This window comes from Scyliorhinus torazame, chromosome 10, assembly GCF_047496885.1.
Source record: "Scyliorhinus torazame isolate Kashiwa2021f chromosome 10, sScyTor2.1, whole genome shotgun sequence".
In the NCBI taxonomy this organism is placed as follows: Eukaryota; Metazoa; Chordata; class Chondrichthyes; order Carcharhiniformes; family Scyliorhinidae; genus Scyliorhinus; species Scyliorhinus torazame.
In genome coordinates, this window is record NC_092716.1 from 232,147,803 (window position 1) to 232,175,255 (window position 27,453).

At 48.9% G+C, this 27,453-nt stretch overlaps 1 protein-coding gene across 8 annotated transcripts in view; it reads left to right on the forward strand.

The window, feature by feature from the left end:
• LOC140384654 (serine/threonine-protein kinase BRSK2-like) overlaps window positions 1-27,453 on the forward strand; it is a 1,379,643-nt gene that overhangs the window by 1,140,411 nt on the left and 211,779 nt on the right. For all 8 annotated transcript variants that reach the window (XM_072466558.1, XM_072466560.1, XM_072466561.1 and 5 more), the window contains exon 8: window positions 25,491-25,637. In XM_072466558.1, coding sequence (XP_072322659.1) covers window positions 25,491-25,637 — 147 coding nt within the window. The remainder of the gene's footprint in view (window positions 1-25,490; window positions 25,638-27,453) is intronic.

Below are 27,453 nucleotides of genomic sequence, written 5' to 3' on the forward strand. Positions count from 1 at the left end.
CGGAGTGAGTGTCGGAGTGAGTGTCGGAGTGAGTGCCGGAGTGAATGTCAGAGTGAATGTCAGAGTGAATGTCAGAGTGAGTGTCAGAGTGAGTGTCACTGTGTATGTCAGAGTGAGTGTCAGAGTGAGTGTCGGAGTGAGTGCCGGAGTGAATGTCAGAGTGAGTGTCAGAGTGAGTGTCAGAGTGAGTGTCGGAGTGAGTGTCGGAGTGAGTGCCGGAGTGAATGTCAGAGTGAATGTCAGAGTGAATGTCAGAGTGAATGTCAGAGTGAGTGTCACTGTGAATGTCAGAGTGAGTGTCAGAGTGAGTGTCGGAGTGAGTGCCGGAGTGAATGTCAGAGTGAATGTCAGAGTGAGTGTCAGAGTGAGTGTCAGAGTGAGTGTCAGAGTGCGTGTCAGAGTGAGTGTCAGAGTGAGTGTCAGAGTGATTGAGTGTCAGAGTGAGTGTCAGAGTGAGTGTCAGTGTGTGTCTGTGTGAGTGTCTGTGTGTGTGTCTGAGTGAGTGTCACTGAATGTCAGAGTGAGTGCCTGTGTGAGTGTCTGTGTGTGTGTCAGTGTGAGTGTCAGAGTGAGTGTCAGAGTGAGTGTCAGAGTCAGTGTCAGAGTGAGTGTCAGAGTGTGTGTCAGTGTGAGTGTCAGAGTGAGTGTCAGAGTGAGTGTCAGAGTGTCTGTCAGAGTGAGTGTCAGTGTGTGTGTCAGAGTGAGTGTCAGAGTGAGTTGCAGAGTGAGTGTCAGAGTGAGTGTCAGAGTGAGTGAGAGTCAGAGTGCGTGTCAGAGTGAGTGTCAGAGTTAGTGTCAGAGTGAGTGTCAGAGTGAGTGTCAGAGTGAGTGTCAGAGTGAGTGTCAGAGTGAGTGAGAGTCAGAGTGCGTGTCGGAGTGCGTGTCGGAGTGCGTGTCGGAGTGCGTGTCAGAGTGAGTGTCAGAATGAGTGTCAGAGTGAGTGTCAGAGTTAGTGTCAGAGTGAGAGTCAGAGTGAGTGAATGTCAGAGTGAGTGTCAGAGTGAGTGTCAGAGTGAGTGTCAGAGTGAGAGTCTGTGTGAGTGTCAGTGTCAGTGTGAGTGTCAGTGTGTGTCTGTGTCAGTGTGTGTTTGTGTGTCTGAGTGAGTGTCTGAGTGAGTGTCAGAGTGAGTGTCAGAGTGAGTGTCAGAGTGAGTGTCAGAGTGAGTGTCTGTGTGAGTGTCAGAGTGAGTGTCTGTGTGAGTGTCAGTGTGTGTCTGTGTCAGTGTCTGTGTGTGTGTCAGAGTGAGTGTCAGTGTGAGTGTCAGAGTGAGTGTCAGTGTGAGTGTCACTGTGAATGTCAGAGTGAGTGTCAGTGTGAGTGTCAGAGTGAGTGTCAGTGTGAGTGTCAGAGTGAGTGAGTGTCAGAGTGAGTGTCAAAGTGAGTGTCAAAGTGAGAGTCAGAGTGAGAGTCAGAGTGAATGTCACTGTGAATGTCACTGAATGTCAGAGTGAGTGTCAGTGTGAGTGTCAGAGTGAGTGTCAGAGTGAGTGTCACTGTGAATGTCACTGAATGTCAGTGTGAGTGTCAGTGTGAGTGTCAGAGTGAGTGTCAGTGTGCGTGTCAGAGTGAGTGTCGGAGTGAGTGAGTGTCAAAGTGAGTGAGTGTCAGTGTGAGTGTCAGAGTGCGTGTCAGAGTGAGTGTCGGAGTGAATGTCAGTGAGTGTCAGAGTGAGTGTCAGAGTGAGAGTCAGAGTGAGAGTCAGAGTGAGAGTCAGAGTGAGAGTCAGAGTGAGTGTCAGTGTGTGTGTCAGTGTGAGTGTCAGAGTGTCAGAGTGAATGTCAGCGTGAGTGTCAGAGTGAGTGTCAGAGTGAGTGTCAGTGTGAGTGTCAGTGTGAGTGTCATAGTGAGTGTCAGAGTGAGTGTCACTGTGAATGTCAGAGTGAGTGTCAGAGTGAGTGTCACTGTGAATGTCAGAGTGAGTGTCGGAGTGAGTGCCGGAGTGAATGTCAGAGTGAGTGTCAGAGTGAGTGTCAGAGTGAGTGTCACTGTGAATGTCAGAGTGAGTGTCAGAGTGAGTGTCAGAGTGAATGTCAGAGTGAGTGTCAGTGTGAATGTCAGTGTGAGTGTCAGAGTGAGTGTCAGAGTGAGTGTCACTGTGAATGTCAGAGTGAGTATCAGATTGAGTGTCAGAGTGAGTGTCAGAGTGAGTGTCAGAGTGAATGTCAGAGTGAGTGTCAGTGTGAATGTCAGTGTGAGTGTCAGTGTGAGTGTCAGAGTGAGTGTCAGAGTGATTAAGTGTCAGAGTGAGTTTCAGAGTGAGTGTCAGTGTGTGTCTGTGTGAGTGTCTGTGTGTGTGTCAGAGTGAGTGTCAGAGTGAGTGTCAGTGTGTGTCTGTGTGAGTGTCTGAGTGAGCAGAGTGAGTGTCAGAGTGTGTGTCAGAGTGAGTGTCAGAATGAGTGTCAGTGTGTGTCTGTGTGAGTGTCTGAGTGAGTGTCGGAGTGAGTGTCAGAGTGAGTGTCAGAGTGAGTGTCAGAGTGTGTGTCAGAGTGTGTGTCAGAGTGAGTGTCAGAGTGAGTGTCAGTGTGTGTCTGTGTGAGTGTCTGTGTGTGTGTCTGAGTGAGTGTCAGAGTGAGTGTCAGAGTGAGTGTCAGATTGAGTGTCAGAGTGAATGTCAGAGTGAGTGTCAGAGTGAGAGTCAGAGTGAGTGAGTGTCAGAGTGAGTGTCAGAGTGAGTGTCAGAGTGAATGTCAGAGTGCGTGTCAGAGTGCGTGTCAGAGTGCGTGTCAGAGTGCGTGTCAGAGTGAGTGTCCGTGTCAGAGTGAGTGTCTGTGTGAGTGGCAGAGTGAGTGAGTGTCAGTGTGAGTGGCAGAGTGAGAGTCAGTGTGAGTGTCAGTGTGAGTGTCAAAGTGAGTGAGTGTCAGAGTGAATGTCAGTGTGTCAGTGTGAGTGAGTGTCAGTGTGAGCGAGTGTCGGAGTGAGTGTCGGAGTGAATATCAGAATGAGTGTCAGAGTGAGTGCGTGTCAGAGTGCGTGTCAGAGTGCGTGTCAGAGTGAGTGCCAGAGTGCGTGTCAGAGTGCGTGTCAGAGTGCGTGTCAGAGTGCGTGTCAGAGTGAGTGTCAGTGTGAGTGTCAGTGTGAGTGTCAGAGTGAGTGTCAGAGTGAGTGTGAGAGTGAGTGTCAGAGTGAGTGAGTGACTGTGTGAGTGTCAGTGTGAGTGTCAGAGTGAGTGTCAGTGTGAGTGTCAGAGTGAGTGAATGTCAGAGTGAGTGAGTGCCAGAGTGAGAGTCAGAGTGAGAGTCAGTGTGAGTGTCAGTGTGAGTGTCAGTGTGAGTGTCAGAGTGAGTGTCTGTGTGAGTGTCAGTGTGAGTGAGTGTCAGAGTGAGTGTCAGAGTAAGTGAGTGTCAGAGTGAGTGTCAGAGTGAGTGTCAGTGTGAGTGAGTGTCAGTGTGAGTGAGTGTCAGAGTGAGTGAGTATCAGAGTGAGTGAGTGTCAGAGTGAGTGAGAGTCAGAGTGCGTGTCGGAGTGCGTGTCGGAGTGCGTGTCAGAGTGAGTGTCAGAATGAGTGTCAGAGTGAGTGTCAGAGTTAGTGTCAGAGTGAGAGTCAGAGTGAGTGAATGTCAGAGTGAGTGTCAGAGTGAGTGTCAGAGTGAGTGTCTGTGTGAGTGTCAGTGTGAGTGAGTGTCAGAGTGAGTGTCAGAGTAAGTGAGTGTCAGAGTGAGTGTCAGAGTGAGTGTCAGTGTGAGTGAGTGTCAGTGTGAGTGAGTGTCAGAGTGAGTGAGTATCAGAGTGAGTGAGTGTCAGAGTGAGTGAGAGTCAGAGTGCGTGTCGGAGTGCGTGTCGGAGTGCGTGTCAGAGTGAGTGTCAGAATGAGTGTCAGAGTGAGTGTCAGAGTTAGTGTCAGAGTGAGAGTCAGAGTGAGTGAATGTCAGAGTGAGTGTCAGAGTGAGTGTCAGAGTGAGAGTCTGTGTGAGTGTCAGAGTTAGTGTCAGAGTGAGAGTCAGAGTGAGTGAATGTCAGAGTGAGTGTCAGAGTGAGTGTCAGAGTGAGTGTCAGAGTGAGAGTCTGTGTGAGTGTCAGTGTCAGTGTGAGTGTCAGTGTGTGTCTGTGTCAGTGTGTGTTTGTGTGTCTGAGTGAGTGTCTGAGTGAGTGTCTGAGTGAGTGTCAGAGTGAGTGTCAGAGTGAGTGTCAGAGTGAGTGTCTGTGTGAGTGTCAGAGTGAGTGTCTGTGTGAGTGTCAGTGTGTGTCTGTGTCAGTGTCTGTGTGTGTGTCAGAGTGAGTGTCAGTGTGAGTGTCAGAGTGAGTGTCAGTGTGAGTGTCACTGTGAATGTCAGAGTGAGTGTCAGTGTGAGTGTCAGAGTGAGTGTCAGTGTGAGTGTCAGAGTGAGTGAGTGTCAGAGTGAGTGTCAAAGTGAGTGTCAAAGTGAGAGTCAGAGTGAGTGTCAGAGTGAATGTCACTGTGAATGTCACTGAATGTCAGAGTGAGTGTCAGTGTGAGTGTCAGAGTGAGTGTCAGAGTGAGTGTCACTGTGAATGTCACTGAATGTCAGTGTGAGTGTCAGTGTGAGTGTCAGAGTGAGTGTCAGTGTGCGTGTCAGAGTGAGTGTCGGAGTGAGTGAGTGTCAAAGTGAGTGAGTGTCAGTGTGAGTGTCAGAGTGCGTGTCAGAGTGAGTGTCGGAGTGAATGTCAGTGAGTGTCAGGGTGAGTGTCAGAGTGAGAGTCAGAGTGAGAGTCAGAGTGAGAGTCAGAGTGAGAGTCAGAGTGAGTGTCAGTGTGTGTGTCAGTGTGAGTGTCAGAGTGTCAGAGTGAATGTCAGCGTGAGTGTCAGAGTGAGTGTCAGAGTGAGTGTCAGTGTGAGTGTCAGTGTGAGTGTCATAGTGAGTGTCAGAGTGAGTGTCACTGTGAATGTCAGAGTGAGTGTCAGATTGAGTGTCACTGTGAATGTCAGAGTGAGTGTCGGAGTGAGTGCCGGAGTGAATGTCAGAGTGAGTGTCAGAGTGAGTGTCAGAGTGAGTGTCACTGTGGATGTCAGAGTGAGTGTCAGAGTGAGTGTCAGAGTGAATGTCAGAGTGAGTGTCAGTGTGAATGTCAGTGTGAGTGTCAGAGTGAGTGTCAGAGTGAGTGTCACTGTGAATGTCAGAGTGAGTGTCAGATTGAGTGTCAGAGTGAGTGTCAGAGTGAATGTCAGAGTGAGTGTCAGTGTGAATGTCAGTGTGAGTGTCAGTGTGAGTGTCAGAGTGAGTGTCAGAGTGATTAAGTGTCAGAGTGAGTGTCAGAGTGAGTGTCAGTGTGTGTCTGTGTGAGTGTCTGTGTGTGTGTCAGAGTGAGTGTCAGAGTGAGTGTCAGTGTGTGTCTGTGTGAGTGTCTGAGTGAGCAGAGTGAGTGTCAGAGTGTGTGTCAGAGTGAGTGTCAGAGTGAGTGTCAGAATGAGTGTCAGTGTGTGTCTGTGTGAGTGTCTGTGTGTGTGTCTGAGTGAGTGTCGGAGTGAGTGTCAGAGTGTGTGTCAGAGTGAGTGTCAGAGTGAGTGTCAGAGTGTGTGTCAGAGTGTGTGTCAGAGTGAGTGTCAGAGTGAGTGTCAGTGTGTGTCTGTGTGAGTGTCTGTGTGTGTGTCTGAGTGAGTGTCAGAGTGAGAGTCAGAGTGAGTGAGTGTCAGAGTGAGTGTCAGAGTGAGTGTCAGAGTGAGTGTCAGAGTGAATGTCAGAGTGCGTGTCAGAGTGCGTGTCAGAGTGCGTGTCAGAGTGAGTGTCCGTGTCAGAGTGAGTGTCTGTGTGAGTGGCAGAGTGAGTGAGTGTCAGTGTGAGTGGCAGAGTGAGAGTCAGTGTGAGTGTCAGTGTGAGTGTCAAAGTGAGTGAGTGTCAGAGTGAATGTCAGTGTGTCAGTGTGAGTGAGTGTCAGTGTGAGCGAGTGTCGGAGTGAGTGTCGGAGTGAATATCAGAATGAGTGTCAGAGTGAGTGCGTGTCAGAGTGCGTGTCAAAGTGCGTGTCAGAGTGAGTGCCAGAGTGCGTGTCAGAGTGCGTGTCAGAGTGCGTGTCAGAGTGCGTGTCAGAGTGAGTGTCAGTGTGAGTGTCAGTGTGAGTGTCAGAGTGAGTGTCAGAGTGAGTGTGAGAGTGAGTGTCAGAGTGAGTGAGTGACTGTGTGAGTGTCAGTGTGAGTGTCAGAGTGAGTGTCAGTGTGAGTGTCAGAGTGAGTGAATGTCAGAGTGAGTGAGTGCCAGAGTGAGAGTCAGAGTGAGAGTCAGTGTGAGTGTCAGTGTGAGTGTCAGTGTGAGTGTCAGAGTGAGTGTCTGTGTGAGTGTCAGTGTGAGTGAGTGTCAGAGTGAGTGTCAGAGTAAGTGAGTGTCAGAGTGAGTGTCAGAGTGAGTGTCAGTGTGAGTGAGTGTCAGAGTGAGTGTCAGTGTGAGTGAGTGTCAGTGTGAGTGAGTGTCAGAGTGAGTGAGTATCAGAGTGAGTGAGTGTCAGAGTGAGTGAGAGTCAGAGTGCGTGTCGGAGTGCGTGTCGGAGTGCGTGTCAGAGTGAGTGTCAGACTGAGTGTCAGAGTGAGTGTCAGAGTTAGTGTCAGAGTGAGAGTCAGAGTGAGTGAATGTCAGAGTGAGTGTCAGAGTGAGTGTCAGAGTGAGTGTCTGTGTGAGTGTCAGTGTGAGTGAGTGTCAGAGTGAGTGTCAGAGTAAGTGAGTGTCAGAGTGAGTGTCAGAGTGAGTGTCAGTGTGAGTGAGTGTCAGTGTGAGTGAGTGTCAGAGTGAGTGAGTATCAAAGTGAGTGAGTGTCAGAGTGAGTGAGAGTCAGAGTGCGTGTCGGAGTGCGTGTCGGAGTGCGTGTCGGAGTGCGTGTCAGAGTGAGTGTCAGAATGAGTGTCAGAGTGAGTGTCAGAGTTAGTGTCAGAGAGTCAGAGTGAGTGAATGTCAGAGTGAGTGTCAGAGTGAGTGTCAGAGTGAGAGTCTGTGTGAGTGTCAGTGTCAGTGTGAGTGTCAGTGTGTGTCTGTGTCAGTGTGTGTTTGTGTGTCTGAGTGAGTGTCTGAGTGAGTGTCAGAGTGAGTGTCAGAGTGAGTGTCTGTGTGAGTGTCAGAGTGAGTGTCTGTGTGAGTGTCTGTGTGAGTGTCAGTGTGAGTGTCAGTGTGTGTCTGTATCAGTGTCTGTGTGTGTGTCAGAGTGAGTGTCAGTGTGAGTGTCAGTGTGAGTGTCAGAGTGAGTGTCAGTGTGAGTGTCTGTGTGAGTGTCAGAGTGAGTGTCTGTGTGAGTGTCTGTGTGAGTGTCAGTGTGAGTGTCAGTGTGTGTCTGTATCAGTGTCTGTGTGAGTGTCAGTGTGAGTGTCAGAGTGAGTGTCAGAGTGAGTGTCACTGTGAATGTCAGAGTGAGTGTCAGAGTGAGTGTCACTGTGAATGTCAGAGTGAGTGTCGGAGTGAGTGCCGGAGTGAATGTCAGAGTGAGTGTCAGAGTGAGTGTCAGAGTGAGTGTCACTGTGAATGTCAGAGTGAGTGTCAGAGTGAGTGTCAGAGTGAATGTCAGAGTGAGTGTCAGTGTGAATGTCAGTGTGAGTGTCAGTGTGAGTGTCAGAGTGAGTGTCACTGTGAATGTCAGAGTGAGTGTCAGATTGAGTGTCAGAGTGAGTGTCAGAGTGAATGTCAGAGTGAGTGTCAGTGTGAATGTCATTGTGAGTGTCAGTGTGAGTGTCAGAGTGAGTGTCAGAGTGATTAAGTGTCAGAGTGAGTGTCAGAGTGAGTGTCAGTGTGTGTCTGTGTGAGTGTCTGTGTGTGTGTCAGAGTGAGTGTCAGAGTGAGTGTCAGTGTGTGTCTGTGTGAGTGTCTGAGTGAGTATCAGAGTGAGTGTCAGAGTGTGTGTCAGAGTGAGTGTCAGAGTGAGTGTCAGAATGAGTGTCAGTGTGTGTCTGTGTGAGTGTCTGTGTGTGTGTCTGAGTGAGTGTCGGAGTGAGTGTCAGAGTGAGTGTCAGAGTGAGTGTCAGAGTGTGTGTCAGAGTGTGTGTCAGAGTGAGTGTCAGAGTGAGTGTCAGAGTGAGTGTCAGTGTGTGTCTGTGTGAGTGTCTGTGTGTGTGTCTGAGTGAGTGTCAGAGTGAGTGTCAGATTGAGTGTCAGAGTGAATGTCAGAGTGAGTGTCAGAGTGAGAGTCAGAGTGAGTGAGTGTCAGAGTGAGTGTCAGAGTGAGTGTCAGAGTGAGTGTCAGAGTGAATGTCAGAGTGAGTGAATGTCAGAGTGAGTGAGTGCCAGAGTGAGAGTCAGAGTGAGAGTCAGTGTGAGTGTCAGTGTGAGTGTCAGTGTGAGTGTCAGAGTGAGTGTCTGTGTGAGTGTCAGTGTGAGTGAGTGTCAGAGTGAGTGTCAGAGTAAGTGAGTGTCAGAGTGCGTGTCAGAGTGCGTGTCAGAGTGCGTGTCAGAGTGAGTGTCCGTGTCAGAGTGAGTGTCTGTGTGAGTGGCAGAGTGAGTGAGTGGCAGAGTGAGAGTCAGTGTGAGTGTCAGTGTGAGTGTCAAAGTGAGTGAGTGTCAGAGTGAATGTCAGTGTGTCAGTGTGAGTGAGTGTCAGTGTGAGTGAGTGTCGGAGTGAGTGTCGGAGTGAATATCAGAATGAGTGTCAGAGTGAGTGCGTGTCAGAGTGCGTGTCAGAGTGCGTGTCAGAGTGAGTGCCAGAGTGCGTGTCAGAGTGCGTGTCAGAGTGCGTGTCAGAGTGAGTGTCAGAGTGAGTGTCAGTGTGAGTGTCAGAGTGAGTGTCAGAGTGAGTGTCAGAGTGAGTGTGAGAGTGAGTGTCAGAGTGAGTGAGTGACTGTGTGAGTGTCAGTGTGAGTGTCAGAGTGAGTGTCAGTGTGAGTGTCAGAGTGAGTGAATGTCAGAGTGAGTGAGTGCCAGAGTGAGAGTCAGAGTGAGAGTCAGTGTGAGTGTCAGTGTGAGTGTCAGTGTGAGTGTCAGAGTGAGTGTCTGTGTGAGTGTCAGTGTGAGTGAGTGTCAGAGTGAGTGTCAGAGTAAGTGAGTGTCAGAGTGAGTGTCAGAGTGAGTGTCAGTGTGAGTGAGTGTCAGTGTGAGTGAGTGTCAGAGTGAGTGAGTATCAGAGTGAGTGAGTGTCAGAGTGAGTGAGAGTCAGAGTGCGTGTCGGAGTGCGTGTCGGAGTGCGTGTCAGAGTGAGTGTCAGAATGAGTGTCAGAGTGAGTGTCAGAGTTAGTGTCAGAGTGAGAGTCAGAGTGAGTGAATGTCTGAGTGAGTGTCAGAGTGAGTGTCAGAGTGAGAGTCTGTGTGAGTGTCAGTGTCAGTGTGAGTGTCAGTGTGTGTCTGTGTCAGTGTGTGTTTGTGTGTCTGAGTGAGTGTCTGAGTGAGTGTCAGAGTGAGTGTCAGAGTGAGTGTCTGTGTGAGTGTCAGAGTGAGTGTCTGTGTGAGTGTCTGTGTGAGTGTCAGTGTGAGTGTCAGTGTGTGTCTGTATCAGTGTCTGTGTGTGTGTCAGAGTGAGTGTCAGAGTGAGTGTCACTGTGAATGTCAGAGTGAGTGTCAGTGTGAGTGTCAGAGTGAGTGTCAGAGTGAGTGTCAGAGTGAGTGAGTGTCAGAGTGAGTGTCAAAGTGAGTGTCAAAGTGAGAGTCAGAGTGAGTGTCAGAGTGAATGTCACTGTGAATGTCACTGAATGTCAGAGTGAGTGTCAGTGTGAGTGTCAGAGTGAGTGTCAGAGTGAGTGTCACTGTGAATGTCACTGAATGTCAGTGTGAGTGTCAGTGTGAGTGTCAGTGTGAGTGTCAGAGTGAGTGTCAGTGTGCGTGTCAGAGTGAGTGTCGGAGTGAGTGAGTGTCAGAGTGAGTGAGTGTCAGTGTGAGTGTCAGAGTGCGTGTCAGAGTGAGTGTCGGAGTGAATGTCAGTGAGTGTCAGAGTGAGTGTCAGAGTGAGTGTCAGAGTGAGTGTCAGTGTGAATGTCAGTGTGAGTGTCAGAGTGAGTGTCAGAGTGAGTGTCACTGTGAATGTCAGAGTGAGTGTCAGATTGAGTGTCAGAGTGAGTGTCAGAGTGAATGTCAGAGTGAGTGTCAGTGTGAATGTCAGTGTGAGTGTCAGTGTGAGTGTCAGAGTGAGTGTCAGAGTGATTAAGTGTCAGAGTGAGTGTCAGAGTGAGTGTCAGTGTGTGTCTGTGTGAGTGTCTGTGTGTGTGTCAGAGTGAGTGTCAGAGTGAGTGTCAGTGTGTGTCTGTGTGAGTGTCTGAGTGAGCAGAGTGAGTGTCAGAGTGTGTGTCAGAGTGTGTGTCAGAATGAGTGTCAGTGTGTGTCTGTGTGAGTGTCTGTGTGTGTGTCTGAGTGAGTGTCGGAGTGAGTGTCAGAGTGAGTGTCTGTGTGAGTGTCTGTGTGTGTGTCTGAGTGAGTGTCAGAGTGTGTGTCAGAGTGAGTGTCAGAGTGAATGTCAGAGTGAGTGTCAGAGTGAGAGTCAGAGTGAGTGAGTGTCAGAGTGAGTGTCAGAGTGAGTGTCAGAGTGAGTGTCAGAGTGAATGTCAGAGTGCGTGTCAGAGTGCGTGTCAGAGTGCGTGTCAGAGTGCGTGTCAGAGTGAGTGTCCGTGTCAGAGTGAGTGTCTGTGTGAGTGGCAGAGTGAGTGAGTGTCAGTGTGAGTGGCAGAGTGAGAGTCAGTGTGAGTGTCAGTGTGAGTGTCAAAGTGAGTGAGTGTCAGAGTGAATGTCAGTGTGTCAGTGTGAGTGAGTGTCAGTGTGAGCGAGTGTCGGAGTGAGTGTCGGAGTGAATATCAGAATGAGTGTCAGAGTGAGTGCGTGTCAGAGTGCGTGTCAGAGTGCGTGTCAGAGTGAGTGCCAGAGTGCGTGTCAGAGTGCGTGTCAGAGTGCGTGTCAGAGTGCGTGTCAGAGTGAGTGTCAGTGTGAGTGTCAGTGTGAGTGTCAGAGTGAGTGTGAGAGTGAGTGTCAGAGTGAGTGAGTGACTGTGTGAGTGTCAGTGTGAGTGTCAGAGTGAGTGTCAGTGTGAGTGTCAGAGTGAGTGAATGTCAGAGTGAGTGAGTGCCAGAGTGAGAGTCAGAGTGAGAGTCAGTGTGAGTGTCAGTGTGAGTGTCAGTGTGAGTGTCAGAGTGAGTGTCTGTGTGAGTGTCAGTGTGAGTGAGAGTCAGAGTGAGTGAGTGTCAGAGTGAGTGTCAGAGTGAGTGTCAGAGTGAGTGTCAGAGTGAATGTCAGAGTGCGTGTCAGAGTGCGTGTCAGAGTGCGTGTCAGAGTGAGTGTCAGAATGAGTGTCAGAGTGAGTGTCAGAGTTAGTGTCAGAGTGAGAGTCAGAGTGAGTGAATGTCAGAGTGAGTGTCAGAGTGAGTGTCAGAGTGAGTGTCTGTGTGAGTGTCAGTGTGAGTGAGTGTCAGAGTGAGTGTCAGAGTAAGTGAGTGTCAGAGTGAGTGTCAGAGTGAGTGTCAGTGTGAGTGAGTGTCAGTGTGAGTGAGTGTCAGAGTGAGTGAGTATCAGAGTGAGTGAGTGTCAGAGTGAGTGAGAGTCAGAGTGCGTGTCGGAGTGCGTGTCGGAGTGCGTGTCAGAGTGAGTGTCAGAATGAGTGTCAGAGTGAGTGTCAGAGTTAGTGTCAGAGTGAGAGTCAGAGTGAGTGAATGTCAGAGTGAGTGTCAGAGTGAGTGTCAGAGTGAGAGTCTGTGTGAGTGTCAGAGTTAGTGTCAGAGTGAGAGTCAGAGTGAGTGAATGTCAGAGTGAGTGTCAGAGTGAGTGTCAGAGTGAGTGTCAGAGTGAGAGTCTGTGTGAGTGTCAGTGTCAGTGTGAGTGTCAGTGTGTGTCTGTGTCAGTGTGTGTTTGTGTGTCTGAGTGAGTGTCTGAGTGAGTGTCAGAGTGAGTGTCAGAGTGAGTGTCAGAGTGAGTGTCAGAGTGAGTGTCTGTGTGAGTGTCAGAGTGAGTGTCTGTGTGAGTGTCAGTGTGTGTCTGTGTCAGTGTCTGTGTGTGTGTCAGAGTGAGTGTCAGTGTGAGTGTCAGAGTGAGTGTCAGTGTGAGTGTCACTGTGAATGTCAGAGTGAGTGTCAGTGTGAGTGTCAGAGTGAGTGTCAGTGTGAGTGTCAGAGTGAGTGAGTGTCAGAGTGAGTGTCAAAGTGAGTGTCAAAGTGAGTGTCAGAGTGAATGTCACTGTGAATGTCACTGAATGTCAGAGTGAGTGTCAGTGTGAGTGTCAGAGTGAGTGTCAGAGTGAGTGTCACTGTGAATGTCACTGAATGTCAGTGTGAGTGTCAGTGTGAGTGTCAGAGTGAGTGTCAGTGTGCGTGTCAGAGTGAGTGTCGGAGTGAGTGAGTGTCAAAGTGAGTGAGTGTCAGTGTGAGTGTCAGAGTGCGTGTCAGAGTGAGTGTCGGAGTGAATGTCAGTGAGTGTCAGAGTGAGTGTCAGAGTGAGAGTCAGAGTGAGAGTCAGAGTGAGAGTCAGAGTGAGAGTCAGAGTGAGTGTCAGTGTGTGTGTCAGTGTGAGTGTCAGAGTGTCAGAGTGAATGTCAGCGTGAGTGTCAGAGTGAGTGTCAGAGTGAGTGTCAGTGTGAGTGTCAGTGTGAGTGTCATAGTGAGTGTCAGAGTGAGTGTCACTGTGAATGTCAGAGTGAGTGTCAGATTGAGTGTCACTGTGAATGTCAGAGTGAGTGTCGGAGTGAGTGCCGGAGTGAATGTCAGAGTGAGTGTCAGAGTGAGTGTCAGAGTGAGTGTCACTGTGAATGTCAGAGTGAGTGTCAGAGTGAGTGTCAGAGTGAATGTCAGAGTGAGTGTCAGTGTGAATGTCAGTGTGAGTGTCAGAGTGAGTGTCAGAGTGAGTGTCACTGTGAATGTCAGAGTGAGTGTCAGATTGAGTGTCAGAGTGAGTGTCAGAGTGAATGTCAGAGTGAGTGTCAGTGTGAATGTCAGTGTGAGTGTCAGTGTGAGTGTCAGAGTGAGTGTCAGAGTGATTAAGTGTCAGAGTGAGTGTCAGAGTGAGTGTCAGTGTGTGTCTGTGTGAGTGTCTGTGTGTGTGTCAGAGTGAGTGTCAGAGTGAGTGTCAGTGTGTGTCTGTGTGAGTGTCTGAGTGAGCAGAGTGAGTGTCAGAGTGTGTGTCAGAGTGAGTGTCAGAGTGAGTGTCAGAATGAGTGTCAGTGTGTGTCTGTGTGAGTGTCTGTGTGTGTGTCTGAGTGAGTGTCGGAGTGAGTGTCAGAGTGTGTGTCAGAGTGAGTGTCAGAGTGAGTGTCAGAGTGTGTGTCAGAGTGTGTGTCAGAGTGTGTGTCAGAGTGAGTGTCAGAGTGTGTCTGTGTGAGTGTCTGTGTGTGTGTCTGAGTGAGTGTCAGAGTGAGTGTCAGAGTGAGTGTCAGATTGAGTGTCAGAGTGAATGTCAGAGTGAGTGTCAGAGTGAGAGTCAGAGTGAGTGAGTGTCAGAGTGAGTGTCAGAGTGAGTGTCAGAGTGAGTGTCAGAGTGAATGTCAGAGTGCGTGTCAGAGTGCGTGTCAGAGTGCGTGTCAGAGTGAGTGTCCGTGTCAGAGTGAGTGTCTGTGTGAGTGGCAGAGTGAGTGAGTGTCAGTGTGAGTGGCAGAGTGAGAGTCAGTGTGAGTGTCAGTGTGAGTGTCAAAGTGAGTGAGTGTCAGAGTGAATGTCAGTGTGTCAGTGTGAGTGAGTGTCAGTGTGAGCGAGTGTCGGAGTGAGTGTCGGAGTGAATATCAGAATGAGTGTCAGAGTGAGTGCGTGTCAGAGTGCGTGTCAAAGTGCGTGTCAGAGTGAGTGCCAGAGTGCGTGTCAGAGTGCGTGTCAGAGTGCGTGTCAGAGTGCGTGTCAGAGTGAGTGTCAGTGTGAGTGTCAGTGTGAGTGTCAGAGTGAGTGTCAGAGTGAGTGTGAGAGTGAGTGTCAGAGTGAGTGAGTGACTGTGTGAGTGTCAGTGTGAGTGTCAGAGTGAGTGTCAGTGTGAGTGTCAGAGTGAGTGAATGTCAGAGTGAGTGAGTGCCAGAGTGAGAGTCAGAGTGAGAGTCAGTGTGAGTGTCAGTGTGAGTGTCAGTGTGAGTGTCAGAGTGAGTGTCTGTGTGAGTGTCAGTGTGAGTGAGTGTCAGAGTGAGTGTCAGAGTAAGTGAGTGTCAGAGTGAGTGTCAGAGTGAGTGTCAGTGTGAGTGAGTGTCAGTGTGAGTGAGTGTCAGAGTGAGTGAGTATCAGAGTGAGTGAGTGTCAGAGTGAGTGAGAGTCAGAGTGCGTGTCGGAGTGCGTGTCGGAGTGCGTGTCAGAGTGAGTGTCAGAATGAGTGTCAGAGTGAGTGTCAGAGTTAGTGTCAGAGTGAGAGTCAGAGTGAGTGAATGTCAGAGTGAGTGTCAGAGTGAGTGTCAGAGTGAGTGTCTGTGTGAGTGTCAGTGTGAGTGAGTGTCAGAGTGAGTGTCAGAGTAAGTGAGTGTCAGAGTGAGTGTCAGAGTGAGTGTCAGTGTGAGTGAGTGTCAGTGTGAGTGAGTGTCAGAGTGAGTGAGTATCAGAGTGAGTGAGTGTCAGAGTGAGTGAGAGTCAGAGTGCGTGTCGGAGTGCGTGTCGGAGTGCGTGTCAGAGTGAGTGTCAGAATGAGTGTCAGAGTGAGTGTCAGAGTTAGTGTCAGAGTGAGAGTCAGAGTGAGTGAATGTCAGAGTGAGTGTCAGAGTGAGTGTCAGAGTGAGAGTCTGTGTGAGTGTCAGTGTCAGTGTGAGTGTCAGTGTGTGTCTGTGTCAGTGTGTGTTTGTGTGTCTGAGTGAGTGTCTGAGTGAGTGTCAGAGTGAGTGTCAGAGTGAGTGTCTGTGTGAGTGTCAGAGTGAGTGTCTGTGTGAGTGTCTGTGTGAGTGTCAGTGTGAGTGTCAGTGTGTGTCTGTATCAGTGTCTGTGTGTGTGTCAGAGTGAGTGTCAGTGTGAGTGTCAGTGTGAGTGTCAGAGTGAGTGTCAGTGTGAGTGTCTGTGTGAGTGTCAGAGTGAGTGTCTGTGTGAGTGTCTGTGTGAGTGTCAGTGTGAGTGTCAGTGTGTGTCTGTATCAGTGTCTGTGTGAGTGTCAGTGTGAGTGTCAGAGTGAGTGTCAGAGTGAGTGTCACTGTGAATGTCAGAGTGAGTGTCAGAGTGAGTGTCACTGTGAATGTCAGAGTGAGTGTCGGAGTGAGTGCCGGAGTGAATGTCAGAGTGAGTGTCAGAGTGAGTGTCAGAGTGAGTGTCACTGTGAATGTCAGAGTGAGTGTCAGAGTGAGTGTCAGAGTGAATGTCAGAGTGAGTGTCAGTGTGAATGTCAGTGTGAGTGTCAGTGTGAGTGTCAGAGTGAGTGTCACTGTGAATGTCAGAGTGAGTGTCAGATTGAGTGTCAGAGTGAGTGTCAGAGTGAATGTCAGAGTGAGTGTCAGTGTGAATGTCAGTGTGAGTGTCAGTGTGAGTGTCAGAGTGATTAAGTGTCAGAGTGAGTGTCAGAGTGAGTGTCAGTGTGTGTCTGTGTGAGTGTCTGTGTGTGTGTCAGAGTGAGTGTCAGAGTGAGTGTCAGTGTGTGTCTGTGTGAGTGTCTGAGTGAGTATCAGAGTGAGTGTCAGAGTGTGTGTCAGAGTGAGTGTCAGAGTGAGTGTCAGAATGAGTGTCAGTGTGTGTCTGTGTGAGTGTCTGTGTGTGTGTCTGAGTGAGTGTCGGAGTGAGTGTCAGAGTGAGTGTCAGAGTGAGTGTCAGAGTGTGTGTCAGAGTGTGTGTCAGAGTGAGTGTCAGAGTGAGTGTCAGAGTGAGTGTCAGTGTGTGTCTGTGTGTGTGTCTGAGTGAGTGTCTGAGTGAGTGTCAGATTGAGTGTCAGAGTGAATGTCAGAGTGAGTGTCAGAGTGAGAGTCAGAGTGAGTGAGTGTCAGAGTGAGTGTCAGAGTGAGTGTCAGAGTGAGTGTCAGAGTGAATGTCAGAGTGCGTGTCAGAGTGCGTGTCAGAGTGCGTGTCAGAGTGCGTGTCAGAGTGAGTGTCCGTGTCAGAGTGAGTGTCTGTGTGAGTGGCAGAGTGAGTGAGTGGCAGAGTGAGAGTCAGTGTGAGTGTCAGTGTGAGTGTCAAAGTGAGTGAGTGTCAGAGTGAATGTCAGTGTGTCAGTGTGAGTGAGTGTCAGTGTGAGTGAGTGTCGGAGTGAGTGTCGGAGTGAATATCAGAATGAGTGTCAGAGTGAGTGCGTGTCAGAGTGCGTGTCAGAGTGCGTGTCAGAGTGAGTGCCAGAGTGCGTGTCAGAGTGCGTGTCAGAGTGCGTGTCAGAGTGAGTGTCAGAGTGAGTGTCAGTGTGAGTGTCAGAGTGAGTGTCAGAGTGAGTGTCAGAGTGAGTGTGAGAGTGAGTGTCAGAGTGAGTGAGTGACTGTGTGAGTGTCAGTGTGAGTGTCAGAGTGAGTGTCAGTGTGAGTGTCAGAGTGAGTGAATGTCAGAGTGAGTGAGTGCCAGAGTGAGAGTCAGAGTGAGAGTCAGTGTGAGTGTCAGTGTGAGTGTCAGTGTGAGTGTCAGAGTGAGTGTCTGTGTGAGTGTCAGTGTGAGTGAGTGTCAGAGTGAGTGTCAGAGTAAGTGAGTGTCAGAGTGAGTGTCAGAGTGAGTGTCAGTGTGAGTGAGTGTCAGTGTGAGTGAGTGTCAGAGTGAGTGAGTATCAGAGTGAGTGAGTGTCAGAGTGAGTGAGAGTCAGAGTGCGTGTCGGAGTGCGTGTCGGAGTGCGTGTCAGAGTGAGTGTCAGAATGAGTGTCAGAGTGAGTGTCAGAGTTAGTGTCAGAGTGAGAGTCAGAGAGAGTGAATGTCAGAGTGAGTGTCAGAGTGAGTGTCAGAGTGAGAGTCTGTGTGAGTGTCAGTGTCAGTGTGAGTGTCAGTGTGTGTCTGTGTCAGTGTGTGTTTGTGTGTCTGAGTGAGTGTCTGAGTGAGTGTCAGAGTGAGTGTCAGAGTGAGTGTCTGTGTGAGTGTCAGAGTGAGTGTCTGTGTGAGTGTCTGTGTGAGTGTCAGTGTGAGTGTCAGTGTGTGTCTGTATCAGTGTCTGTGTGTGTGTCAGAGTGAGTGTCAGTGTGAGTGCCAGTGTGAGTGTCAGAGTGAGTGTCAGAGTGAGTGTCACTGTGAATGTCAGAGTGAGTGTCAGTGTGAGTGTCAGAGTGAGTGTCAGAGTGAGTGTCAGAGTGAGTGAGTGTCAGAGTGAGTGTCAAAGTGAGTGTCAAAGTGAGAGTCAGAGTGAGTGTCAGAGTGAATGTCACTGTGAATGTCACTGAATGTCAGAGTGAGTGTCAGTGTGAGTGTCAGAGTGAGTGTCAGAGTGAGTGTCACTGTGAATGTCACTGAATGTCAGTGTGAGTGTCAGTGTGAGTGTCAGTGTGAGTGTCAGAGTGAGTGTCAGTGTGCGTGTCAGAGTGAGTGTCGGAGTGAGTGAGTGTCAGAGTGAGTGAGTGTCAGTGTGAGTGTCAGAGTGCGTGTCAGAGTGAGTGTCGGAGTGAATGTCAGTGAGTGTCAGAGTGAGTGTCAGAGTGAGTGTCAGAGTGAGAGTCAGAGTGAGAGTCAGAGTGAGAGTCAGAGTGAGAGTCAGAGTGAGTGTCAGTGTGTGTGTCAGTGTGAGTGTCAGAGTGTCAGAGTGAATGTCAGCGTGAGTGTCAGCGTGAGTGTCAGAGTGAGTGTCAGTGTGAGTGTCAGAGTGAGTGTCAGAGTGAGTGTCACTGTGAATGTCAGAGTGAATGTCAGAGTGAGTGTCGGAGTGAGTGCCGGAGTGAATGTCAGAGTGAGTGTCAGAGTGAGTGTCAGAGTGAGTGTCACTGTGAATGTCAGAGTGAGTGTCAGAGTGAGTGTCAGAGTGAATGTCAGATTGAGTGTCAGTGTGAATGTCAGTGTGAGTGTCAGTGTGAGTGTCAGAGTGAGTGTCACTGTGAATGTCAGAGTGAGTGTCAGATTGAGTGTCAGAGTGAGTGTCAGAGTGAATGTCAGAGTGAGTGTCAGTGTGAATGTCAGTGTGAGTGTCAGTTTGAGTGTCAGAGTGAGTGTCAGAGTGATTGAGTGTCAGAGTGAGTGTCAGAGTGAGTGTCAGTGTGTGTCTGCGTGAGTGTCTGTGTGTGTGTCAGAGTGAGTGTCAGAGTGAGTGTCAGTGTGTGTCTGTGTGAGTGTCTGAGTGAGTATCAGAGTGAGTGTCAGAGTGTGTGTCAGAGTGAGTGTCAGAGTGAGTGTCAGAATGAGTGTCAGTGTGTGTCTGTGTGAGTGTCTGTGTGTGTGTCTGAGTGAGTGTCGGAGTCAGTGTCAGAGTGAGTGTCAGAGTGAGTGTCAGAGTGTGTGTCAGAGTGAGTGTCAGAGTGAGTGTCAGTGTGTGTCTGTGTGAGTGTCTGTGTGTGTGTCTGAGTGAGTGTCAGAGTTAGTGTCAGAGTGAGTGTCAGATTGAGTGTCAGAGTGAATGTCAGAGTGAGTGTCAGAGTGAGAGTCAGAGTGAGTGAGTGTCAGAGTGAGTGTCAGAGTGAGTGTCAGAGTGAATGTCAGAGTGCGTGTCAGAGTGCGTGTCAGAGTGCGTGTCAGAGTGAGTGTCCGTGTCAGTGTGAGTGTCTGTGTGAGTGACTGAGTGAGTGTCTGTGTGAGTGGCAGAGTGAGTGTCAGTGTGAGTGGCAGAGTGAGAGTCAGTGTGAGTGTCAGTGTGAGTGTCAAAGTGAGTGAGTGTCAGAGTGAATGTCAGTGTGTCAGTGTGAGTGAGTGTCAGTGTGAGTGAGTGTCGGAGTGAGTGTCGGAGTGAGTGTCGGAGTGAATATCAGAATGAGTGTCAGAGTGAGTGCGTGTCAGAGTGCGTGTCAGAGTGCGTGTCAGAGTGAGTGCCAGAGTGCGTGTCAGAGTGCGTGTCAGAGTGCGTGTCAGAGTGCGTGTCAGTGTGAGTGTCAGTGTGAGTGTCAGAGTGAGTGTCAGAGTGAGTGTCAGAGTGAGTGAGTGACTGTGTGAGTGTCAGTGTGAGTGTCAGAGTGGGTGTCAGTGTGAGTGTCAGAGTGAGTGAATGTCAGAGTGAGTGAGTGCCAGAGTGAGAGTCAGAGTGAGAGTCAGTGTGAGTGTCAGTGTGAGTGTCAGTGTGAGTGTCAGTGTGAGTGTCAGAGTGAGTGTCAGTGTGAGTGAGTGTCAGTGTGAGTGAGTGTCAGAGTGAGTGAGTATCAGAGTGAGTGAGTGCCAGAGTGAGTGAGTGTCGGACTGAGTGTGAGAGTGTCAGAGTGAGTGTCAGAGTGAGTGTCAGTGTGAGTGTCTGAGTGAGCGTCAGTGTGTGTCAGAGTGAGTGTCAGTGTGAGTGTCAGAGTGAGTGAGTGTCAGAGTGAGTGTCAGAGTGAGTCAGTGTGAGTGTCAGAGTGAGTGTCAGTGTGAGTGTCGGAGTGAGTGTCAGAGTGAGTGTCAGAGTGAGTGTCAGAATGAGTGTCAGACAGAGTGAGTGTCAGACAGAGTGAGTGTGTGTCAGAGTGAGTGTGTGTCAGAGTGAGTGAGTGTCGGACTGAGTGTCAGAGTGAGTGTCAGAGTGAGTGAGTGTGAGAGTGAGTGAGTGTCGGAGTGAGTTGTTTTGTCTGAATGTTTCATTTGGGTCACTCTTAAATTCAGTTGGCTCGCCCAGTTGAATGTAAAACTGGTCACTCAGATCTAATGTTTTCAAAGAAAAGGCAGAAAATATGCTGATATTCACTTCGGCATGTCGAGTCCACATGAACCAAGGGATTCAGGTTTAGGATTTGGTGCAAGCGATGCAAAGCAAATGTTCGTCATTAGAACAAATTAGTTCGATTAAAGATGTGCGGTGCTGATGTCTTGTGGAGGAAGGGCAGTCAGTGCATTTAATCCTTCAAAGAAAAACAAGGATGTCAAAAAAAGACGACAGAATAGAGAAGACAAGAAAGATGTTGTTGGAGAGAGAGGTTTAGATCCCAATATACCCGGCAATTTGGCCACAGCCTAACTCTCAATTTACTGGAAAAGAGAAAATAAATGTGATTTTACAAAATGGTTCCTCCCGTGCTGCTATGCTGGTCTGGGTTGCACATCTCCAGAAGGTCACTCAGACAGACCACTGACAGAATTGTGGAAGCCAGCAGCAGGTAAAATATTGTCTGATGTGGAGATGTCCAAATTGGGGGGAGAAAATTGGAAAACAGCTTGGAGCAATTGGAGTAAAAATCTAATTCAGTTATCGATTGGGTACATGATGAAAATCAAGCAAAGCTTTGCGCTGCATCAAATAAAATGCATCAAATGAAGAAAATTACTATTTCTATTTGACATGACTTGGGATAGATAACTGTGATTTAAAGATTCCCACCTCGGTGTGGGGAGAATAGTGTTTCTTTGTTTTTGTGACACAAGGGTTGGGAATAACTGAGCCTTGCCAGAAAGATCTACCACTCCAGCGAAATGCAGCCAGACTTTGATGTTAAGACCCTGGGCTCGGAAATCGATTAAGTCAAAGTATGCTTGGGAGCTGATATTTGATATTGATATTTGAGAGTTCAGAGACCAAAATGAATATTTTCAAATCGCCGAAACATCAAGGGAGCCTTGTTCTAAGAGGAGTCAGGTGGTGAAGACAAATGAATCATCTCAGATGCCCAAGACACCACTGCCCAAACTGCGTAAATGTTAGAATTGTTATCATATCATTTGTCTGACCCTTGAGAATAATCTGATCTTGCCTTCAAATACGTTTGCCTTAACATCAAAACAAAGACATCCCCCTAGCGGGAAGAACAGCCTTCTGGTTCACACTATCAAAGTAACAATGCTTGGGCTTTCTCCGGGTGCTCCGGTTTCCTCCCACAGCCCAAGGATGTGCGGGTTAGTTAGATTGGCCATTCTAAATTGCCCCTTAGCGTCCAAAAAGGTTAGGCGGGGTTACTGGGTTCTGGGTTTGGGGTGCAGTTGTGGGCTTGGGTCGGGTGCTCTTTCCAAGAGCCGGTGCAGACTCGATGGGCCGAATGGCCTCCTTCTGCACTGTAAATTCTATGATGGACAATGAGCCCCAAACAGACATTCCTTACAACGTCAATCTGACCTTTATCATCCATCGCACAGTCTGTCATAAACCGCTGAAGAGAACCACGTTTTTTAAAGACAATTTCTAGCATTGAAAGAGTCTATTAGAATAAGTTAATATTGTATTAGTAGTTTCACACAGAACTTTACTTTTAAATAAATTTGAATTTATTTATTAGTTTTAGAATAAATGTAATGTTCTGTCAGTATTTATTGCCTTTTGGAGCACATAGGAGAACATGGTGGACATCGGGTCGGAGAATCGCCGGGGGGGGCGGCGTGAATCCTGCCCCCGCCGGCTGCCGAATTCTCCGGCGCCGGTGATTTGGCGGGGGCGGGAATCGCGCCGCGACGGTCGCTGTCAGCCGCCCCCCCCCCCGGCCTTTCTCCGGCCCGCGATGGACCGAGTGGCCGCCCGTTTTCGGCCGGTCCCACCGGCGTAAATTAGAGTAGGTGCTTACCGGCGGGACCTGGCGGCGCGGGCGGCCGCCGGGGTTCTCAGGGGGGGGGGGGTGCGCGGGAGGATCTGGCCCCGGGAGGGGCCCCCACGGTGACCTGTCCCGCGATCGGGGCCCACTGATCTGCGGGCAGGCCTGTGCCGTGGGGGCACTCTATTCCTCCGCGTCGGCTGCTATTCCTCCGCCATGGCCGACGCGGAGTTGATCCCCCCTGCGCATGAGCTGGGATGACGCTGGCACACGCTGGCGCTCCCGCACATGCACCAACTCGCGCTGGCCGGCGGAGGCCCTTTGCCGCCGGTTGGTGTGGCGCCAAGCCCCTTCCCCGCTGGCCAGCGCAGCACAAACCACTCCGGGGCTGCACCTTTGGGGCGGCCCAAAGCCAGAATGGTTCATGCCACTCTTCGGCACCGGGACCCCCCGCCCCGCCGGGTAGGGGAGAATCCCGCCCCATGTCTAGTTCCCAATGCATTTTTTCTTAGTAAATGGTCATTTCTAGTTCCATGGAACAATATTCCATTGGCTCCTATAAAGGATTTTGGTTCATATGGAAACCACCCTCATTGCTGTGGGCAAATAGACAAACGTGTCAGGAGAAGCCCAAATCATATCAAACTATATTAACCATTCTTAGTTATCTTGTTTTACATTAACCTATTTTGTTAATGATACACCGGCCGGGATTTTATGATCCCGTTGAAGTCGGACAGATTTGGCAACGAGAGAGGAAAATATCGCATGAAGACCAAATTTCCATGTCGACATAAAAGCAGGAAGAGTTCGTCCCCTTCCCCCCATCATTGGTGAGCCACGTTTCCCGCCGTTCAATGGTCGGGAACTTCATTGTTATAAATTAACACCTCATTACTGGGTCCATGCCCCAGCATCATACCCCCACCCCTCAGAAAATGGTCTACGGTGGTGTGATGATGTCAGAATGGCGTGCAGTGCGACTGGTCTCGGAAGGTGTGCACCTGGCGAGCAGTACTCCCAGGGAGCTCGGAGGCGAACGCACGCTCTGAGTGGAGAGGGTCATCGCAAGACTATGTCAGGGTAATACCCCGCTGCCAGGGTGGTGCCAGGGAGTGCACTGGGTGAAGGTTGTTTCCTGGTGTGCTCGTTGTACGTTGGCACGACCTTTAAAAATGGCATCCAGATCATTGATTCGCTGAGTTGATGGTGGGGTGGATGAATCAGAGGCCGCCCGCCAACGATACGACTTGGAACGCCTGCCTGCCAGCTTTTTCTTCAAAGTTCCAAACTATGCAACGGGAAAAGCCGCCATTGCTGTCAGTGGCTTCAATACCGTCCGACATCAGCCCTTGCCGATATCGGAGTAAATCCCGTTCATTATTCCTTTCATGAAGAGCTTTTTACTTTAACACCCCATTTGACACCCCAGCAGCTAAATTAGAGAGATTATATTGCATTGTGTTGATGTTGAGGTAAGAGAGGGATTGTTTTTAACATGTCAGTTGTTGAATGGCAACTGTGGTGAATGTATTATGCCAATAATCCACCATTGTATTTGTATCGGTGCTGTTGCCCTTGTATTTGTATCTGTGCTATGCTGTTGCCCTTGTGGGCTCCTCCTATGGGCCATTGTATGGCATTATCCATTGGGGAACATGTTGGGGCCTATATGGGCTCCGCCCATGGCTCCTCCCCTTGAAGGGAGGTATAAAGAACAGTCGACCTGTAGGTGGTTCGCAGTATTGGATCAGTCGCAGGCAGGCACTGTTCTAAGTTGATTAAAGCCACAGTTTACTTCTACTCCCGTCTCGAGTGAATTGATGGTCGCATCAGCAACCAAGTTCAATTATGAAGCAGACTAAAAATCTCTGAACAAGACTGGGAGACATTAGGCCTAAGTTCAACTCCCAGTCCAAGTTCTGCATCTTGGGACCAAGACAGACAGCAGCACAATATTTTGACCTTAAAGCTTGAGGTCAGGAAAATTTTAACTCACAAAGATTATTTCCCCACCTCAATCCAGTGGGTAGTGCTCACTAGCTGCGTGGCAGGCAAGCGGGCATGGAATTCAGGAGGCTGGCACTGGGGTCCTTAGGGATCAATCCCTACCATTCAGGTAAATTATTGGGATCGAGGTCAGAAGGGCATCATAGATGGTAAGGCGGGAGGGTAGTACAAGGCACTGGAGGGCTGAACGTGCTTTGTGGAATGTAGAGAAGACACCTACTCTTCCACAAGGAAACTAAAAATTGAATCAAGCTACCTTTCAAAGCCTCCTCTGCTGCCTCTCCACCAAATTGGCCTGGTATAGAAACCACAGTAGGTTCCCTCTGCAGGCGTCGGAGTCCGGCCCAGTACAAGCTGCATTTAAAGGAGGCCTCACCACCTCCTGCAAGATGTCACCCTCACCTGCTTAAAATTCCACCCCACAGAAATAGAGCACGATCAGAGTAAACAAAGAGGCCATTTTAACTCTCCTTCTGCCCAAGGGAGGGTTAAAATGGGCCCTCCAGCCTTTTACTTTCACTATTTGGATTTAGTATTCTTGTATCAGTCTCTTTATCTACGCTTAACAATGGGAATGATCACTTGCATTCAAACACTCAGTCCCAGAAGATTAAACCTATCAGAGTTCATTGCTTAGCCAATGTTGTATCTTATTTTCCTCAGTTTTCCGATTATCTGAGCTACTGACAGCAAAAGACCATTACACCGATGAAAGCAGCACAACAAGAATAATTACTACTTTAACCGCAGTTTTTCACGGGTGTTCTTTCCAAAGCTCCAGGAAAATCCATTTTAATTGGCAGAAATATTTTCTGAATGCCAATTCAGAACCAAATGGATTTTGCCTTTTCACACTCCCATGCCACTTGTTGAAGGCAAACAATGTTGTTTTTCTTGCAGCTCGTAGGAGTCCATTTGCAATACGAGATTACCTGAAACCTATTTTTATTTGTGAGGAGTATGATAAATATTTTCCGAGGTTATTTGTATCTTTATAGAGAAAATTCAATTCTTCAAGACTTTAAATAATGTGTTTTGACTTGCATTGCGTTACCTGTTGTTACTTCTCTTTGCATGTGTTGTGTTACGCGAAAGGCGCACTTGTATCTGTGCCGTGGTTTATTGTCCCTGCACCACTGCCATCTGCACTCTGGAGAAAAAATGAAAGAGAATAATTGGGAGCCGTTAGTCATTTTGTATGTATCCTGTGGTTATACGTTTTCATTCCTAGTGGCTGCAAATAGGGGATTGTTTAGTCCACAGACGACGGGCGGGGCTTACCGGAGATTCATGCCGGCTGGAAATTCCGTGGCGCATGGGTTTCCCGGCGGCAAGGCGTGCTGTCACCGGGAAATCTCATTGACATTGAAGGGGTCCGTAGATCCCGCTGGCGGACCACCTCTGCTGGCGAGATGGCCGGTAAATCCCACCCACTTAGGAAAGTTCCTACTGGCAGTGTAAAATAAGATTATAGTGATTTCAGAACACTGTTTTGTTTCTTAAAGTGAGAATATTCCTAACCATCTAAACCCTCAAAAGTACATCCTAGTCCATATGAATCCAAAATGTCTTCTGTTCCTCTTCCACGTGCTCCAGAGAGTTGAATGCATCATCGAGGCTGGCACATCAGAATAGTACTGGGGGTCAGAGGTCTACGTGGTCAGAGGTGTTGGTCTTTAACAGGAACTGTTAAACCAAGGCCAGCTCTAGCTTCTTGTCAGATGGTAAGGTAGAATTCAGAGAAGAGAGGGAGTGTTCTCCCCGGGCTCCTATGATCCCTTTTTCCACATCATTATAGCTGATTAGCTGCTCTTTATCTCATTGTTGTTTGCAAGAGCCCCTTGCACAAATTGCCTTCTCTTTTTTCTACATTAAAATAGTGATTACACTTCAAAGGTAATTATTCGGCTTTAGAGCACGTTGGGCCGTCCTGAGATCATGAGAGGTGCTTTACAACAACCACTATCGAGCATAAAGGAAATACATAAACGGGTGATAGTTGAGGAAATCAGAAATGTTTGCGCTTCTGTGAACTTTCACCTCAATTATAATTATTCTACATTTCGACACTCAACAAAAAGTACGAAGCAGCTTACAAATCTTTGCAGTTACTTCAGCTAATCGCTGTTTGTCCTGAAACAAATCCAGAACTGTTTTAAGAAATGAAAATTGCATTCAGTGTGCTTCCGATGCGAGACTTATCTGTTGACTTATAAAACTAGAATGTTAATACTGATCTTTCCTGCTTTTGTAGGGAGCACTGCCATTTGATGATGATAATCTGAGACAGTTATTGGAAAAGGTAAAACGTGGAGTGTTTCATATGCCACACTTTATACCGCCGGACTGTCAAAATCTCTTAAAGGGAATGATTGAGGTGGATGCTTCCAAACGCTTAACAGTAAGTATTGGCTTTCTGTTTCTCCACTACTCTCTGGTTGTACATTAACCTCCTGTTTGACCATGCAAATCATACACGGTCGTTTTATTTGAGGATATCAATTAAAAAAAAACTACAATGCACTCAAAGGTGCAGTGCAGTGATTCCAATAGTTTTAAAATTCAATAAAAATTCATGATGCTGTAAGTGTCAGTGATATACTTTACTACTTTGTTGCCTTCTTTCCCACTACAATTTTTAACACAAACATCGCCTAACTAAAACTCTCATTTAAAATAAGCTGAACATGCCGACTGGGTTGTCCCAATCAATTGATATTCTACTGAAGCGTGAAGAGGAATCTCTTACTAATGCGATAAGGTGAAGTGTGATCAATCATGAGGCAAGATCATCTATTCTTAGTTAGAAAGCCCGAGCTGCGGTGGATTGGAGGAGATGATTGCTTTTCAGCCAAGCTGCTTCCCTGGTGGTGTAGTGGGCAGTTTATAATTGCCCAGAAATGAGCTAAGCCAGATGGACCTACAAGGTTTCCGCCTCTGCAAAGTGCAGCCTTAGCTAATCTGAGCCAGATGGTGAAGGAGAGACCACAGTCATTCAACAAACCTACACCCCGCCACTGTTTCAACACTTTTAAAGACAGTGGAAAAATCCCAGGCAGCGTTTCAGGGTCTTGGAGCAGTGAGGGAGGGGGAACACCATGAGGGGGCGCATGCGTTCAGGGTCTGGACCTATAACTCCATCATGCACTATGTAGCCGAGGATGTCTAGACGGTCGGTGCTGAACACGCATTTATCCTTGTTATATGTGAGATTAAGGATTTTTGCGGTATGGAGGAATTTTCGGAGGTTGGTGTCGTGGTCCTGCTAGTCGTGGCTGCAGATGGTGACATTATCGAGGTATGGAAACGTGGCCTGTAAACCGTACCGGTCAACCATTCGGTCCATCTCTCGTTGGAAGACCGAGACTCCATTAGTGACACTGAAGGGAACCCTTAGGAAGTGGTAGAGCCGCACATCTGCTTCAAAAGCAGTGTATTTCTGGTCGCTAGGGCAGATGGGGAGCTGGTGGTAGGTGGACTTTAGATCCACTGTGGAAAAAACCTTGTATTGTGCGATCCTGTTGACCAGTTGGATATGCGGGGGAGAGGGTACGCGTCAAGCTGCGTAAACCTGTTGATGGTCTGGCTATAATCGATGACCATCCTATGCTTCTCCCCGGTCTTTACAGCCACTCTTTACAACTTGAGCTCTCCAGGGACTGTTGCTAGCCTCAATGACACCTTCTCTCAGTAATTGCTGGATCTCCGACCTAATAAAGGTCCGGTCCTGGGCACTGTACCATCTGCTCCTGGTGGCGACGGGTTTGCAATCCGGGGTGAGGTTCGCAAACTGGGAAGGCGGATCGACCTTGAAGGTCGCGAGGCTGCAGACAGTGAGGAGGGATACAGGGCCGCCGAATTTAAAGGTTAAGCTTTGGAGGTTGCATTGAAAATCTAACCCTAGGAGTGTGGCAGTGCAGAGGTGGGGAAGGACGTAGAGCCGTTAATATTTAAACTCGCTTCCCTGGACCGTGAGGTTTGCTATGCAGAACCCCTTGATCTCCACTGAATGAGACCCGGAGGCCAGGGAGATTTTTTGGTTAACTGGGTGAACGGGGAAAGAACAGCGCCTTACCGTGTTGGGGTGTATGAAGCTCTCCATGCTCCCAGAGTCGATCAGACAGGATGTTTCATGCCCATTGATGAGCACGGTCGTCGTTGTAGTTGAGAGTGTTCGGGGCCGAGACTGGTCCAGGGTCACCGAGGCTAGTCGTAGC